This window comes from Panthera leo, chromosome C2 (genome assembly GCF_018350215.1).
Source record: "Panthera leo isolate Ple1 chromosome C2, P.leo_Ple1_pat1.1, whole genome shotgun sequence".
Taxonomy (NCBI): Eukaryota; Metazoa; Chordata; class Mammalia; order Carnivora; family Felidae; genus Panthera; species Panthera leo.
In genome coordinates, this window is record NC_056687.1 from 151,228,852 (window position 1) to 151,242,443 (window position 13,592).

A 13,592-nucleotide genomic window follows, 5' to 3' on the forward strand; every position below is an offset into this window, starting at 1 on the left:
CCCGGGGCCGAGGTGAAGGTCACGCCCACCGATCACCTCCTCCCCTCCCCCTCCCGGCCCAGGTTGGTCTCCAGTCACAGTTTACTTTTCCGGCGCATCTTGGCGGGGGGGGGGGGGGGGGGGTAAGGAGGGGGCAGAGGAAGGACGTTTAGATTGGACGATAGCAACTGGCTCAGGCAGGGTTGGGGTCAAGGCCTGGAAGGAGGCCTCGGCTCCGCCGCCGTCGCCGGGCGGCCTCCCGGACGCTCCGCGCCGCTCCGGGCCTCAGTCTACCCATCCGCGAACGGGGGCCGCGTGGCGAGGTGGGGATCCTCGCGACCCGGCTCCGCCGACCGGGCGCGTCGGCGGCCTCGGGAAACCGCGGGAGGGGGACGGGCGAGGGCGGCGGAGGGCCGAGGGCGCGGGGCGGTCGCGGCGGCCGCGCGGGGTCAGAGTCCGCAGGGAGGCCCCGCGGCCGCCGCGCCGGGCTCCGGGCGGGGGGGAGGCGGCGCCTCCGGGGCGGGGCTGCCGGGCGGCCTGGCGGGAGGCCGGGCGTGCGTCAGCGCTGCGAGCCCCGGAGTTTTCCACTGACGAGGAGGGCGGAGCGGCGGGCGGGGCCGGGCGCAGCCAGTCTCCCGCCGCCGCCGCCGCCGCCGGACGCTCAGAGAGAGGGGCGGCCGGGCCGACTGCGGCTCGGCGGAGCGCGCACGGGGTCGCGGCACCGGGGGCGTCCCCGGCCGGGACGCGGGTCGCATCGGTGCCCTTGGCGAGCGTCCGGATCGCAGGTGAGCACCGAGCAGCTGCGGGCCCGGCTGTCCGGGACGTCGGGGAGGGGGCGTCCCGCGCGGGGCGGGTGGGGGGGGGGTGCTGCGCCCCTCCGGTCCCTGCCACTTGTCCCCCCCCTCCCCGAGGGGGCACCGGGGCGGGGGGACGGCCCGGCCCGGCCCCTGACTGCGCGCCCGGCCGGCGTCCGGGGCGAGGAGGCGGGGAGGCGAGAGTGGCAGGTTTTCCGCTCCCCTCCCCCGCGCCACCGAGGGTACCCCGAGAAGTCGCGGCGCCCCGAGCTCAGTGCGGGTGACGGCCGAGCCCAGGTTGGCGCGGGCGGCTGGGTGACGGGGTGCGCGCGTCCACGGGAGAGTTTCCTTTTGACCCAGTTGCCTGAGAACTTTTCAGAAGTTCCTCGCGTGGCCGGAGCAGGTGACATTTGTCGCCTTCCTCCTCGGGCTCCCCCCGGGGGCGGGCGCCAGGGCTGCGGCGCGTGCCGTGCCCGGCGCCCCCGGCCAGCAGGGGTCAGGGAGGGAGTGGAGGGAAGAGCCAGAAGGAGTGAGGCTCTGTGAGTCACGGACCCCGGAGGGTGGGAGGGCGGAGGGAGGGAGGGAGGAGGGATTGTGTCGTGCGCTCACCTGTTTGTCAGTCACCGTCACACGCGGAGGCCACCGCTGTGAGTCACGGGCGCAGCCCCGCCGGACACCCGCGGGCACACGTAGGCTCTCTCCCACGCACTTCTCGGCTCCCCTGCACGTACTTCCCCCAGGTCCTCAGTTTCCCCGCCCCGGGGGCCCCTCCGCAGGCACGCACCTTTGGATGCCCTCGCCACAGCAGCCGGCACACGCTTAGGCACTCCTGCTCCCTGGCACAATCACACTCGTAGCCCCCACTCCTGACACCGGAGGGACCCTCCCCAGCTCCGCGGCCCACGGCCCACCCCACACCTCCAGGCCGATGGCTCACAGCCCTCTGGATGGGGCCTCCGCCGCTGGCCCCCCATCCTTGACATCACTGCCCTCTTCCACCTCCACATCCAGAGGTTACCGAGTCTATTCCCCTTTCTCCTGTGCCCTCCCTGTCCTGTCATCTCTCACCTAGCCCTGGCACCGGCCCAGCAGGTCACACCCCCTCCAGTCGGCGACTGAGCCATCTTTTTAAAATGCAAATCTGGTATATTGTCAACTCCCTCCTTAAACCCTGCTGAGGCTTCCAGTGCCCTGGGGCTAAAGCCTGTCCCGGCAGCCGCGGCTCCAGAAACCTGTCGCAGGATGCCCCTCCCCCCCCCCCCTCGGCTGTGCCCCCCTCTGGAGCTCTTTCTACTTCCTTTCCTCCCAGAGACTGTTTTTACCCTCAGCTTTGCCCCTCCTGCCCCACATCGCCTCAGACCTGCGTTCCCAGCGCTCACCACCGTTTTGTAACTACACAGTCCTTGCCACTGAATTCAAAAGCTGGGAGAGTGCAGCCAGTGTAGGTCTTGCTGTCCCTGTGTGCCCGAGTGCCTGACACTGCGCCTGGCATCTTATAGGAGCTCAATAAATGTTTGTTGAATGAATGAATGAACGAATGAATGAGAACGAAGGAGACCCTGCTCAGGTGTCAGGTACAATTTCCCTTCTGCAGGAGCAGTTGCCTTCTGTAGCCAGCAAACATTTGGCACCTACCCAGTGCCAGGCTCTGGAGGCCAAGGCTGAGGAACCGTGCCCCCCCCCCCCCCCGCCCGGATCACTTTCAGAGGGATGGGGGGGGAGGGGTGTGCTAAGGCTTCCCTTCTGCCCTCTTTGTGCTGCCCAGGTTGTTTTCCTAGCCAATCCCAGTGAGGGCCAGAGGGACTCAGGGGTGCCCTCCCCTTGTCCCAGGAAGTAGCTCCTGAGAGTCTGGGGTCGTGTGCCCCCAGGTGTTGGGGGTACTGGCCTGACCAAGGCCTGGGGCTCTGAGGTTAAAGGACATAATTCTTCAGATTCCCAGAGGAGGATAGGGCCAGCCCAAGGTGCCCTCTCCCCAATACCAGCTGTGGTCGGGGGTTGGGGCACTGGGACTAACGAGTGGCACAGAGAAGTTGATGAGACTTCCCAGAGGCCCTGAGATATCCCCCTCACCCCCAACGAGCCTTTGTTTGCCTGGTGCCCAGGCTGAGGCGGCCTTCCCTGGGTTCACATAGTGTGGCCTGAATGTGTAGATAGTTGTGGGTAGTAGAGTGGGGAAGTGTCACCCCTTCGTCCTGAGCTGTCAACTCCTGTGTGTGGTGACAGGAGGGTGGCCTGATTCTCAGGGCCCAGGCAGATCCTGGAAGAAGCCTGGCTGTCTTTGATTCAGAGCCTGCCTCTGGGGCTCCTGGGGGTGTGGTGTTTCTGTCTGAGCCAGCTCCTGGGAATCGCTTCTCCTTCCCCCGGGACCCTAGGATGGGGGCTGTGTTCACCCTGGGAACAGTGCCATGGTTGGGATCTTGATTCCTGGGTAGCTGCTGAGGGCCCCTCCCCCCTCCTCTGACTCACTGTCTGACACTTTTCTTGGACTCTTTCACTATCTTTCATTCCTTTCTCTGACTTGGCCTGTCCTTGTCTCTGGCTGTCTTCTTGTCTCATCTCCTGCCTCTGGATTCCCAGGTGGGACAGGGAGGCACTGAGATCCAAGGGCTGTCCCCTCTCCCTCCACCCCAGGGGAGCGTCAGGGACTTTGCGGGTGTGCAGATCCTGGGGGGGGAGGGTCACCCCTAGAATGGACAGTGTGGCGGGAGCTTATCTGTGTCCCTGTTTCCCCGTCTGCAGCCTTGGAGCCTCTAACCCCCTCACCTTGAGTTCCCATTCTGTAGACAAGCCTGAGGCAGAACCAGGGTGTCAGGCTTAAACCTGCTTCCTTGATATCTATTTGTTTACTTCTGGGGAACAGGGAGCCTCCTGAGATGCCTGTTTGGCACCTGTCTGCAGCCAATGCTTTTTAACTCCCAGAACCACTCCCTTCTGTGGCTCAAACCCTCTGGTGCAGGCTGGGGAGTGGGCATGGCACCCCCCGCCCCCCTCCCCGCCCCGACTGACTGTGACAGGACCAGGAGATCACTCTGAGCAGTCACCCCTCAGAGGTCCACCTCTGCTAGAGGTGCCTTCTCTATGCCAGGCTGTTCTAGGCATGGGCACAGTAATGGCCAGGCAGAGAGGCCGTCAGCCTGGTGTGAGGGAGGGGCGGTGAGACCGTGGCGAGACCGTGAGAGAAGGGCCCGAATAGGGGAATCCCAGGACCCGTGGGAGCCCAGAGAGGCATATAGTCAGGAGTGAGGGGTGGAGGTTTCAGGGAGGCCCTCTTGGAAATGACTATTAAAGGAGAGCGAGGCTGGGTTCCAGCTTGTGCAAAGGCCAGGAGGCGGGCAGGTCATGGCAATTAGGGAAACTGCAAGTTCAGCTGGAATATAGTGAGGGGAGGGTGGGGAAGCAGGAGCCAAGCCTGCCTCAGCCTCTCGTGGAATTCTAGGCTTGATCCTAAGGGCCAGCTTTCCTCAGCATGGGGGTGGCAGGGAGCCATGTGATTTAGGAAGACCACTCTGGCTGCAGGGGGTGACAGGAGCAGAGGCAGGGGACATTGGGCAGTAGCAGTGGGGACAGAGGCATAAGGAAGGGTAATAAACTTTTAAAGGTGAAGGAGACATACATAACATGCATAAAGCCTATGAATCCCACGTGTACAGTTAGGTGAATTTTTAGTTTTAGACATTCATGGGACCCCCAGCTAGGTCAGCACAGAATGTTTCGAGAGGATGCCACCCCCCTCCCCCCGGTGAGATTTCTGCTATCCCTCGCCGCCCCCCCCCCCCCCCCCCCCCCCATTCTGACTTGTACCATCACTGATTGGGTTTGCCTTTCCTTGAACTTCATTCCCGTGTATTCTTGTGTCTGGCTCCTTTCATTCCACATGACATCATTGAGATTCACATGTGTGTATCGAGGAGCTCGTTTTTCTCACAGTTCGGAATGACATATTCACTAAGCACTACTGCCGGTCTAAGAACTTGGCATGCATGGATTCACGTAAACCTCCCAACCCTAGGAGGTTTGAAGGCCAAGAACCGGAGAAACGGAGAGCCTGAGGACCTTGACTGGGGTCACGCGATCAAGTAATAGCCAAGCCAGGGTTCAGATGCAGGCAGTGTGGTTCTGGGGCCAAGGTTCTTAACACTGTGCCGATGGCCCCCCCAGCGCCGTGTCTGTGCCTAGCCTTGCGTGCGCGAAGTGAGCTAGTGTGCGCTTGGAGGGCTGGGCGCCTGGATGTGGCCGGAGGGAGCGGGAGGAAGGAGTGGAGGGAGGACGGCTGCAGGTTTCTGGCTTGAGTAACTGGGTGGGTGGCAGTGCCGTTACTAAGATAGGGAACACAGGAAGAGGAACAGATGGCATGGGGGGTGGGGAACAGAGACAAGGGGTTCGATTTGGGGCCTATGGAATTCTATGTTTCTAAGGGACGGCCAGGCACAGATAAAAAGCGGGCATTTGGTTTTGGCGGGGGGTGGGCCTGGGGCTTGGGCATGTGATTAGGCATTCGGCACCCTGTGGACAGCATCTGGGGTTTGGGAAAGGATGGGGTCTCCCAGCGGGGCCGGTAGGGGCAGGCTGTGTGGGTATGCTCTGTCTGTGTGTGTTTCTGTGTGTGTCTGGGGGCACACGTGTATGTATGTGTGTGCCTGGCTCCGGGTCATGAGTTTCCCCATCTCCTGGGAGAGCCTGCAGGTCAGCTGGGAGCTGCGTTGTTTTTGTTTGTGGTTTTGCAGGGGGTGGGGGGGGGGGCGCCCAGCCTGAGAAACTCCCCGCTGAGAAGCCCCCGGAAGCACCTGTGCGTTCTCTTCCCCTGGCCCAGTGTGAACGAAAGGTTAGCAAGGAGGGGGGTTTCTCTTGCTTGTCTCATGCCTGCGGGGAGAGGCTGCCCCGGGGACGAATTTTAACCGGCAAGTCCGACCGCGGACCCCCTAGGTCTGGGATCCAGACGCTTTGTGGTAGGCTCGGCAAAAGGGGACAGGGGCCTTTCGAAAGGACACCTGAGTAGGGGAGATCGGCAGCCTTCTGGTTGGTTTTTCCTGTTCTCATTTCCTGTGATGGCAGTGGGGGAGGGGCTCCCCAGCACTGGGGCCTCTGCATCGTTTCCCCTTCCTCCTGGTGACCTCCTGGGGCCCAGGCCTGAGCACTGTAGGACACAGACAAGGTACAAGGTAGCCCAGCCCTCAGGACTGAGTCCTTTGGGGACTGCCAAGGGTGGCCGAGGCATTTAGGGGAAGGAGCCCCAAGTCCAGTCCCCTTACCCGAGGCCAGCCAGGCTGTGGGAGGCTCTGTGGTTGAGACCCTCCAAAGGGGAAGACACAGTAAGCTCTGTGTCCTGACGTGGCCCATGTCACCAAGCTACAAACAGGAGAGAGTGGAACATCTTGACCGGTCAGTTTCACTAAGAGTTGTGTGTGTGGTTGGTTGGTGGGTTGGTTTGTTTGTTTGTTTCAAGGGGAAACAAACAATCTCCATAGGAAGTTAAGCCAAACAAACGGGGTTAGATATTGGAGGAGAGACACCATGTAGATGGGTTTTTAAAAGCAAAACAGGAGTTGTTAGAGAAACACGAAGCACGGCCAGGCCTGGAGACAGGGGACTTCGGTGGGGCGGGGGTTTCTGAGGGAAAGTCTGAGCGGCTCTGTCACAGGAGAGGAGGGGCTCTGGAAAGTCCTGTGTCTGGGAATCGGGGCCAGTGTCAAAGCCAGCCTGTTTCCCGGAGTGCCCTGGTCAACCTGGCCCCGGAGAGGGAGAGGGAGAGGGAGTCTGTGTGTGTGTGTGCAGGGTGGTGTGTCGGTGGGTGTGCAGGGGCAGCCGGTGGTGGAGGAGGAGGAGGAGGAGGAGGAGGAAGCAAAGCCACCATACAGGGCTGTGCGGGCTGTGGCAGACGGCCTCACACACACAAAGGCACACAGATGCGAGCCGTGTGAATCAGCCAGCCAGTGAGTCAGCCCCCAGGATTCCTGTCGGGGAATGAGCGAGGCCGGGCTGAGGTCTGCCGGTCCATCTGTCGGTCTGGTGTATGCATGTGTGTAGGTGGGTCGTGGGAGGTAGCGGGGAAGGTGCCTGGTGGTGTCCTGGGAAGGCGTTTGGGCAGCGGTGGTGGGAGTCTGCAAGCGCCAGGAGGAGGCCTTGGCCCTCAGCGCCTGCGCTGGTGGAAGGAAGCCTCCTGGAGCCGGGCCCCCGGGCCCCCTGCACACAGAGTCGAGGGGGCGGCCCGGGACACCTCGGAGGGCAAGGGGAGCGGGGATCGTGGCCGGGCGCCCCACCGCCTGCCCTCAGGCCTGCCGCTGAGAGCGCTCTCCTTTCCGTTCCAGGCCATCCGTGCCCAAAGCCCAGAGTACCCCCAGTGCCACCATGACTGGGCCGCTAAAGAGGAAGTTTGACCAGCTGGATGAGGACTCCTCCTCGCTCTGCTCCTCTTCCTCCTCCTTGTCCTCGGGCCGCCGTTCTGGCTCCTGCTCCCCGAGCTCTTCCGTCTCCCTGGCCTGGGACTCAGATGAGGAGAGCCCCTGGGATCGGATACCCCTGCCTGACCGTGACTTCTGTGGCCCCCGGAGTTTCACCCGTGAGTCTCCCCCCGCCCCCCCTCCCGGGAACCACCACACCCCTTCATCCTTCCTGAAGATGAAATTGGGAGGCCCGCCTTGTCCCCCGACAGAGCCATTCTGGCCCCTGGAGGTCATGTCCCCGTGGCTTTGGCTCCCCACCTTGTCCACTTCCCGTAATACGGTGGTTACTCAGGAATGCCCTCTGTCCAGAGGCACCGGGCCCGGCTAGATTCACCTTTGACCTTGGGACTCCCTGCTTAGAAGGCAGGACGGAGCTCCTCACTGTGGCCCTCGGGCCCTCCGGCTGCAGCTCCTCCCTTCTGTTCCAGTTTCGTTTCTCCAGCTTGCACACCCTGTCCTACCTACGGAGCCACCGGAGTCCCACGCCCCACACTTCTGCACTGCGGGGCCTGTCAGGCCGGTCCCTCTCCTGTCAGAATGCTGTTTGGCTTTGCCTGAACATAGTGGAAAGGTGTCTTTCCCCCAGTTATTTTTCAAGCTGGCATAATTTTGATTTCGAACTGACAAAGCCCTAAAGCAGTATTCCTCAACCTTGTTTTCCATTATTATTGCCCCCAACCCTAAGGAGCCTTTTTAGACATATTTTTCTTTCTTTTTTAATTTCTTTTTGTTTTGTATATATTTTTTTCATTTTAGTTATTTATTTATTTATTTTATTATTATTTTTTTTAACATTTTTACATGTTTTTATTTATTTTTGAGACAGAGAGAGGCAGAGCATGAGCAGGGGAGGGGCAGGGAGAGAGGGAGACACAGAATCTGAAACAGGCTCCAGGCTCTGTCAGCACAGAGCCCGACTCGGGGCTTGAACTCACAGGGTGTGAGATCATGACCTGAGCTGAAGTCGGACGCTTAACCGACTGAGCCACCCAGGTGCCCCTCATTTTATTTATTTTTTTAGAGAGAGAGAGAGCAGGGGAGAGGGACAGAGGGGGAAAGAGAGAACCTGAAGCAGGCTCCGCGTTCCGCGAGGAGCCCGACGCGGAGCTCGATCTCATGACCATGAGATCATGATCTGAGCTGAAATCAAGAGTCAGACACTCAACCCACTGAGCCACCCAGGCAGCCCTAGACATAGTTTTCCTAATTATGACATTCCTACCATGACATTTTAATACCTCAGATATGGTGTCTTTGTTTATGTACTTGTTGTACGTCTTTATATTATACTAGAAAAAGAGTATGATTTGTAGCACATAGAATCTAACAGTATGTTGACTAAACTCCTGTAGGTTTATTGGAAATACAAGAATGGCTTAATATTATAAATATCATAAAATATAAAATACTATAAAATCCGGTTTTATACTTTTATAGTTTACTATAAAATATAGGAGCCACTGTAGATGTTGAAGGACATTTGATAAAAATGTCATGTTCCTTCTGGATAAGACCCTTGATAAAGTAGCAATAAATGGATGCTACCTTACATGATTAAAAAATATGTGTCTCAACCCAAAAAGCTGGCATTCTGATTAATGAGGAAATATTAGAAGCAGTCCAACTAAAGAAAGAGATGGGGACGCTGTCACCACTGGTAGTTAGCATTGTTCAGTAAGTCCTCGCCAGTTAGCAGAGAGGATGAGAATTCTATATATTGGATTGAGACAGACAAAATAATATATTGCGTGGAAATACATGAAATTGCCAGTATTCAACTGCTTTATGGTTCTGCCTATGGTTCAGCCTAATAAAAAGGAACGGTATACCAATATGTGTACAGAAGATACCAAATACGTAGCTTACTACCCAGTATACAATCCATAATTTAGAAAGGTAATCCCAAATAATAGCCTTTCTAAGTGTGCTCCAAAATGCAGAAGCTATAAAGGAAAAGATCAATATATTTTTAATTATGTAGCCTTAGAAGTTATTTTATAAAATGCCTTGGACAAAAATAAAAGACTAAAGGGGCGCGAGGGTGGCTCAGTCGGTCAAGCATCCCACTTCAGTTCAGGTCGTGATTCCCGGAGTCCGGCTCTGTGCTGATAGCTCAGAGCCTGGAGCTTGCTTCGGATTGTGTCGCCCTCTCTCTCTCTCTCTCTCTCTGTGCCCCTCCCCCTCTCATGCTCTGTTTCCCTCCGACTCTCAAAATGAATAAACATTTTCTTTTAAATAAATAAATAAATATTAAAAGGCTAAAATATTTGCACAGATAGGCTAGATGATTACTGTCTCTAATGTCATATATAAAGAGCTCCTGCAAATCAATACAAAACTACAGAAAACTGCATAAGGAACCTATAAATGGCTAATAAAGATGGGAAAGATGCTTAATGTCACCAAATGCTCTCATTTGGACTGGTAAATAACAGTAAGCCCATGGTGACCTAGGAGTGGCGTTCAAATGTACCAGCTCTCATCCCAGCCGGGCTGGCTCCATTTCTCCAGATCCGTTCGGATCCATTGCTTTCTTTGGGCTAGGAGATCGGAGGGGGAGTGTGAGGAGAGGCAGCTCGCCATCTTCCTGGAGGTTAAGCCGTCCCTCACGGAGAACTAATGCCCTGCCCCTTCCCTCCCTGCCTTTCCAGCCCTGTCCATCCTGAAGAGGGCGCCCCGGAAGCGCCCAGGCCGCGTTGCCTTCGATGGCATCACCGTCTTCTACTTTCCTCGGTGTCAGGGCTTCACCAGCGTGCCCAGCCGCGGTGGCTGCACTCTGGGTATGGCCCCCCGCCACAGCGCCTGCCGCCGCTTCTCCTTGGCCGAGTTTGCACAGGAGCAAGCCCGGGCTCGGCGGGAGAAACTGCGCCTGCGCTTGAAGGAGGAGAAGCTGGAAGCCCTGCGATGGAAGGTAGGGAGACCCGCGCCTGGGCCAGCTTCTCAAGTCCTGGCCGTGAGGGGGCGGGGCCTCCGGGGTGGGAGCCCGGGTGCTCATTATATATTTGGGGAAGGAGGCCCCTGGGGCCAGTGTTGCTCGGCCAGGGCCTGTCGCCTGCATTATCTGCAGAGTGGGGTGTGGGAGGGCCTGTTTGCTGCAGGGGTTGGGGGCACGGCGCCGGGAGCTGTCTGGGGGCGGGGGGCGCCAGGAGCATTGCAGGGAGGGCGGGAATCTGGAGTTGATGTGACCCTGGGGGTCATTGTGTCTGGCCGGTTGATGGTTGGGTGGGTTTGTCCATGGACTGGGGAATGACAGGAACGGGAAATCTCTGCAAATGCCCCGAAGGCAGTGTTCTTGGCCTCCCAGCTCACTGTGGTATCTATGGTGCCCGACCCAGAGCGCTTGTCGGGTGACCGATGGCCGTGGGTGGGGGCAGAGACCCCCGTCTGTCCCTCACATCCCTCCTCTCTCCCACTGGATACAGCTCACGGAGGCTGGCGTACCCGAGACGGAGGCCGGCCTGCCACTCACAGTGGACGCGATCGATGATGCCTCCGTGGAGGAGGACTTGGCTGTGGCCGTGGCCGGTGGCCGGTTGGAGGAAATGACCTTCCTACAGCCCTACCCGGCCCGGCGCCGGCGGGCTCTGCTGCGGGCTGCCGGAGTGCGGAGGATCGATCGCGAGGAGAAGCGGGAGCTGCAGGCCGTGCGCCAGTCCCGCGAGGACTGTGGCTGTCGCTGTGACCGGGTCTGTGACCCCGAGACCTGCAGCTGCAGCCTGGCGGGCATCAAGTGCCAGGTGTGGGCCGGGGAGGGAGGCCCGAGCGCAGGGGCTTGTCTGGGCTCGGCGGGACCCTGTCTCACGCTCTGCTCTCTCTGCAGATGGACCACACCGCGTTCCCCTGCGGCTGCTGCCGGGAGGGCTGTGCGAACCCCAAGGGCCGCGTGGAATTTAATCAGGCACGGGTGCAGACCCATTTCATCCACACGCTCACCCGCCTGCAGCTGGAGCAGGGGGCTGAGAGCCTGGGGGAGCTGGAGGCTCCTGCTCAGGGCGGCCCAGCCAGCCCCGGTGAGCAGGCGCTGGCTCCCACTTTCCCGCCGGCCAAGCCCCCCGCGAGCAGCGAGCTGGGAGACGACAGCTGTAGCAGTGACATGACCGACTCCTCCACAGCTTCAGGCTCGAGCGAGGCCCCCAGCGGCCCCACCCGCCCAGCCCTGCCCGGCCCCGGCTTCCAGCCTGACATGGATGATGACAGCCTGGCCCGGGTCCTGAGTTTCAGTGACTCGGACCTGGGAGGAGAGGAGGAGGAGGAGGAGGAAGGGGGAGTGGGGACCCTCGACAACCTCAGCTGCTTCCACCCAGCTGACATCTTTGGGACTGGTGACCCCGGTGGCCCAGCCAGCTGGACCCACAGCTATTCCAGCTCCAGCCTCACGTCAGGCATCCTGGATGAAAATGCCAACCTGGATGCCAGCTTCTTCCTAAACGGTGGCCTTGAAGGGTTGGGAGAAGGCAGCCTCCCGGGCACCTCGGTGCCGCCCAGCTCGGACGCTGGCCAGAGCAACTCCGTGGACCTCAGCTTGTCTTCCTGCGACTCCTTCGAGCTGCTGCAGGCCCTGCCAGACTACAGTCTGGGGCCTCACTACACCTCCCGGACGGTGTCCGACGGCCTGGACAACCTCGAGGCACCCTACTTCCCCTTGCCTGCCTTCTCTCCGCCTGGGGACGCCGGCTCTTGCTTCCTGGAGTCCGTCATGGGCTTGCCTGACTCAGCCGCCGAGGCCCTGGCTCCCTTCATAGACAGCCAGTTGCTTGAGGACACCGCCCCGGCGTCTCTGGTGGAGCCTGTGCCCGTGTAAGGCCCCGGGGTACCTTGTCACGGCCCCAAGAGCCCTGTTGCTGCTTTGTTGTAATTTGGGGGCTCCCTGAGGCCTGTAGGTAAGGGTCTCCCGTTGGCTGGCTCGCCCGTGCGGGCACTCCTGATTTTTGTGCAACACTCTGGATTGATTTATTTATTTTTGTAAGTTTCTGTGCCGAAGAGAGGGCGGGGAGGGGGCCTTCCCTTTCCGCCACCCTGCTCCCCCGCCCCCCAAGCCCACACAGTCTCTCCTTCCACTTCCACGGTGTGCGTGCCAGGAACAGGAGGACGTAAGCCTTCCCTGGAGCTTCGCAGACCCCTTTTCGGTCTCGTATGATGTTCCTTAGCCCAAAGACAGCAAGACAGGGCAGCAGTCAGCCACTTCTTACGGCTTCTCCTGCCATCCTGAGCCCCAGAGCCATGGGTGGCTGCGTTCTCTGGACTGTAAAGACTATAATTTATTTCCATAATTTATTTGGAGACTAGGAGGTGTAGGCCTCTCCCCTCTGGCTGGCGGGCAATGCTGGGGTTGGGGTGGGACACAGACCCCCGTGAGTCCCTTTTGCCTTGTAGTCCTATATCCCTGCCCTTCCTGGGCTTTGGTATAAACCAGGTGTGGATTTGGGCCCTGTGGTCTGCTGTGGCAGCTGCCTGGCCCCGGGTGGCAGGGGGCTGGGTGGGGCTGACCAACCGTGACCAAAACCTGCCCCACACGGCCTCTTCTTTTTCCTGTCCTCTGCCATATCTTCCTCCTCCCCAAAGGTCACAGCCTTCATTCTGGGCCCATCAATGTAGAAGGGAAGCAGGAAGCCCCAGCGAGGGCAAGGGGCTAGCCTCGGGGCCCGCAGCACGCCCCTGACCACTATCTCAGGGCTTTCTGGGCACCGCATGCCAGCCTGGGCCGCCTGCCCATGCCCTGAGGCCACCTGGCTGGGGTGAGGGGCGGCCCCTTGTGGCTTTTATGCCGTTCGTTTGCTGATGTTAAGTTTTGCATCCTAATTTCTATATCGTCCCTGAGTGTTAGAGCTATATAATTTATTCATCTTTCTCCATGTCTGTGCCAAGAAGCCCAGGCTGTGGGCCTGCCTTCTTGCCTAGGAGGCCTTACCAGCCCGCGTGCTTGTGGGAACACCTTGTACCTGAGCTTACAGGTACCAATAAAGAGGCTCTATTTTTAACACCCGTGGTTTGCGTTTGTGGGACCTGGAGATGGGGGGCGGGGGGATCTACCCTCAGGAGGTGCTGGGGAGGGAGGGGGAGGCGGGCCCTGCAGGGCAGCGTGGACGCCGAGCCTCTGCTGGGGTAGGGGTGGAGACACCACATAGTGGGCCTCCTTCCGCGCAGGCCAGTCATGGCCAAGTGGGAGGCTGGCCGGGCAGGGCAGGCCGAGCAGTTTTCTCTTTGCGTCAACCCGTCTCTCCCCAGTGGTCACCTGGGGTGGTGGGAGCAGCGGGGCAGTCTTCCGAGACGGGGCTATCTGCCCGGGGTTTTTCCCACTCGGTCACGTGGAGCTGGGGCCTGGCTCCGAGGGTGAAGTAACCACCCCCCCACGCCCTCCCCCTTTAGGGGCAGACAGTGG

The 13,592-nt window shown here is 59.6% G+C and overlaps 1 protein-coding gene across 3 annotated transcripts; it reads left to right on the forward strand.

Annotated features, from left to right (window-relative positions):
* The first annotated feature begins 617 nt into the window (after window positions 1-617).
* Window positions 618-13,191, forward strand: CSRNP1 (cysteine and serine rich nuclear protein 1). Of its 3 annotated transcripts, none has more exons than XM_042955817.1 (5): window positions 618-764; window positions 7,079-7,329; window positions 9,865-10,124; window positions 10,636-10,950; window positions 11,034-13,191. In XM_042955817.1, exons 2-5 carry the CDS (start codon window positions 7,119-7,121, stop codon window positions 12,012-12,014), a joined length of 1,767 nt encoding a protein of 588 aa, XP_042811751.1. In that variant the 5' UTR covers window positions 618-764; window positions 7,079-7,118; the 3' UTR covers window positions 12,015-13,191. The 3 variants fall into 3 exon arrangements, with proteins under 3 accessions (XP_042811751.1, XP_042811749.1, XP_042811750.1); XM_042955815.1 differs by lacking the exon at window positions 618-764 and adding an exon at window positions 5,933-6,152; XM_042955816.1 differs by lacking the exon at window positions 618-764 and adding an exon at window positions 6,610-6,797.
* The last annotated feature ends 401 nt before the right edge of the window (window positions 13,192-13,592 follow it).

Coding starts and splice junctions, on each gene's coding strand:
- CSRNP1 (XM_042955815.1), top strand. CDS start 6,109: ATGTCACCAAGCTACAAACAGGAGAGAGTGGAACATCTTGACCG. Junction 6,153..7,078: donor AGAGTGGAACATCTTGACCG/GTCAGTTTCACT, acceptor TTTCCGTTCCAG/GCCATCCGTGCCCAAAGCCC. Junction 10,125..10,635: donor TGGAAGCCCTGCGATGGAAG/GTAGGGAGACCC, acceptor CACTGGATACAG/CTCACGGAGGCTGGCGTACC.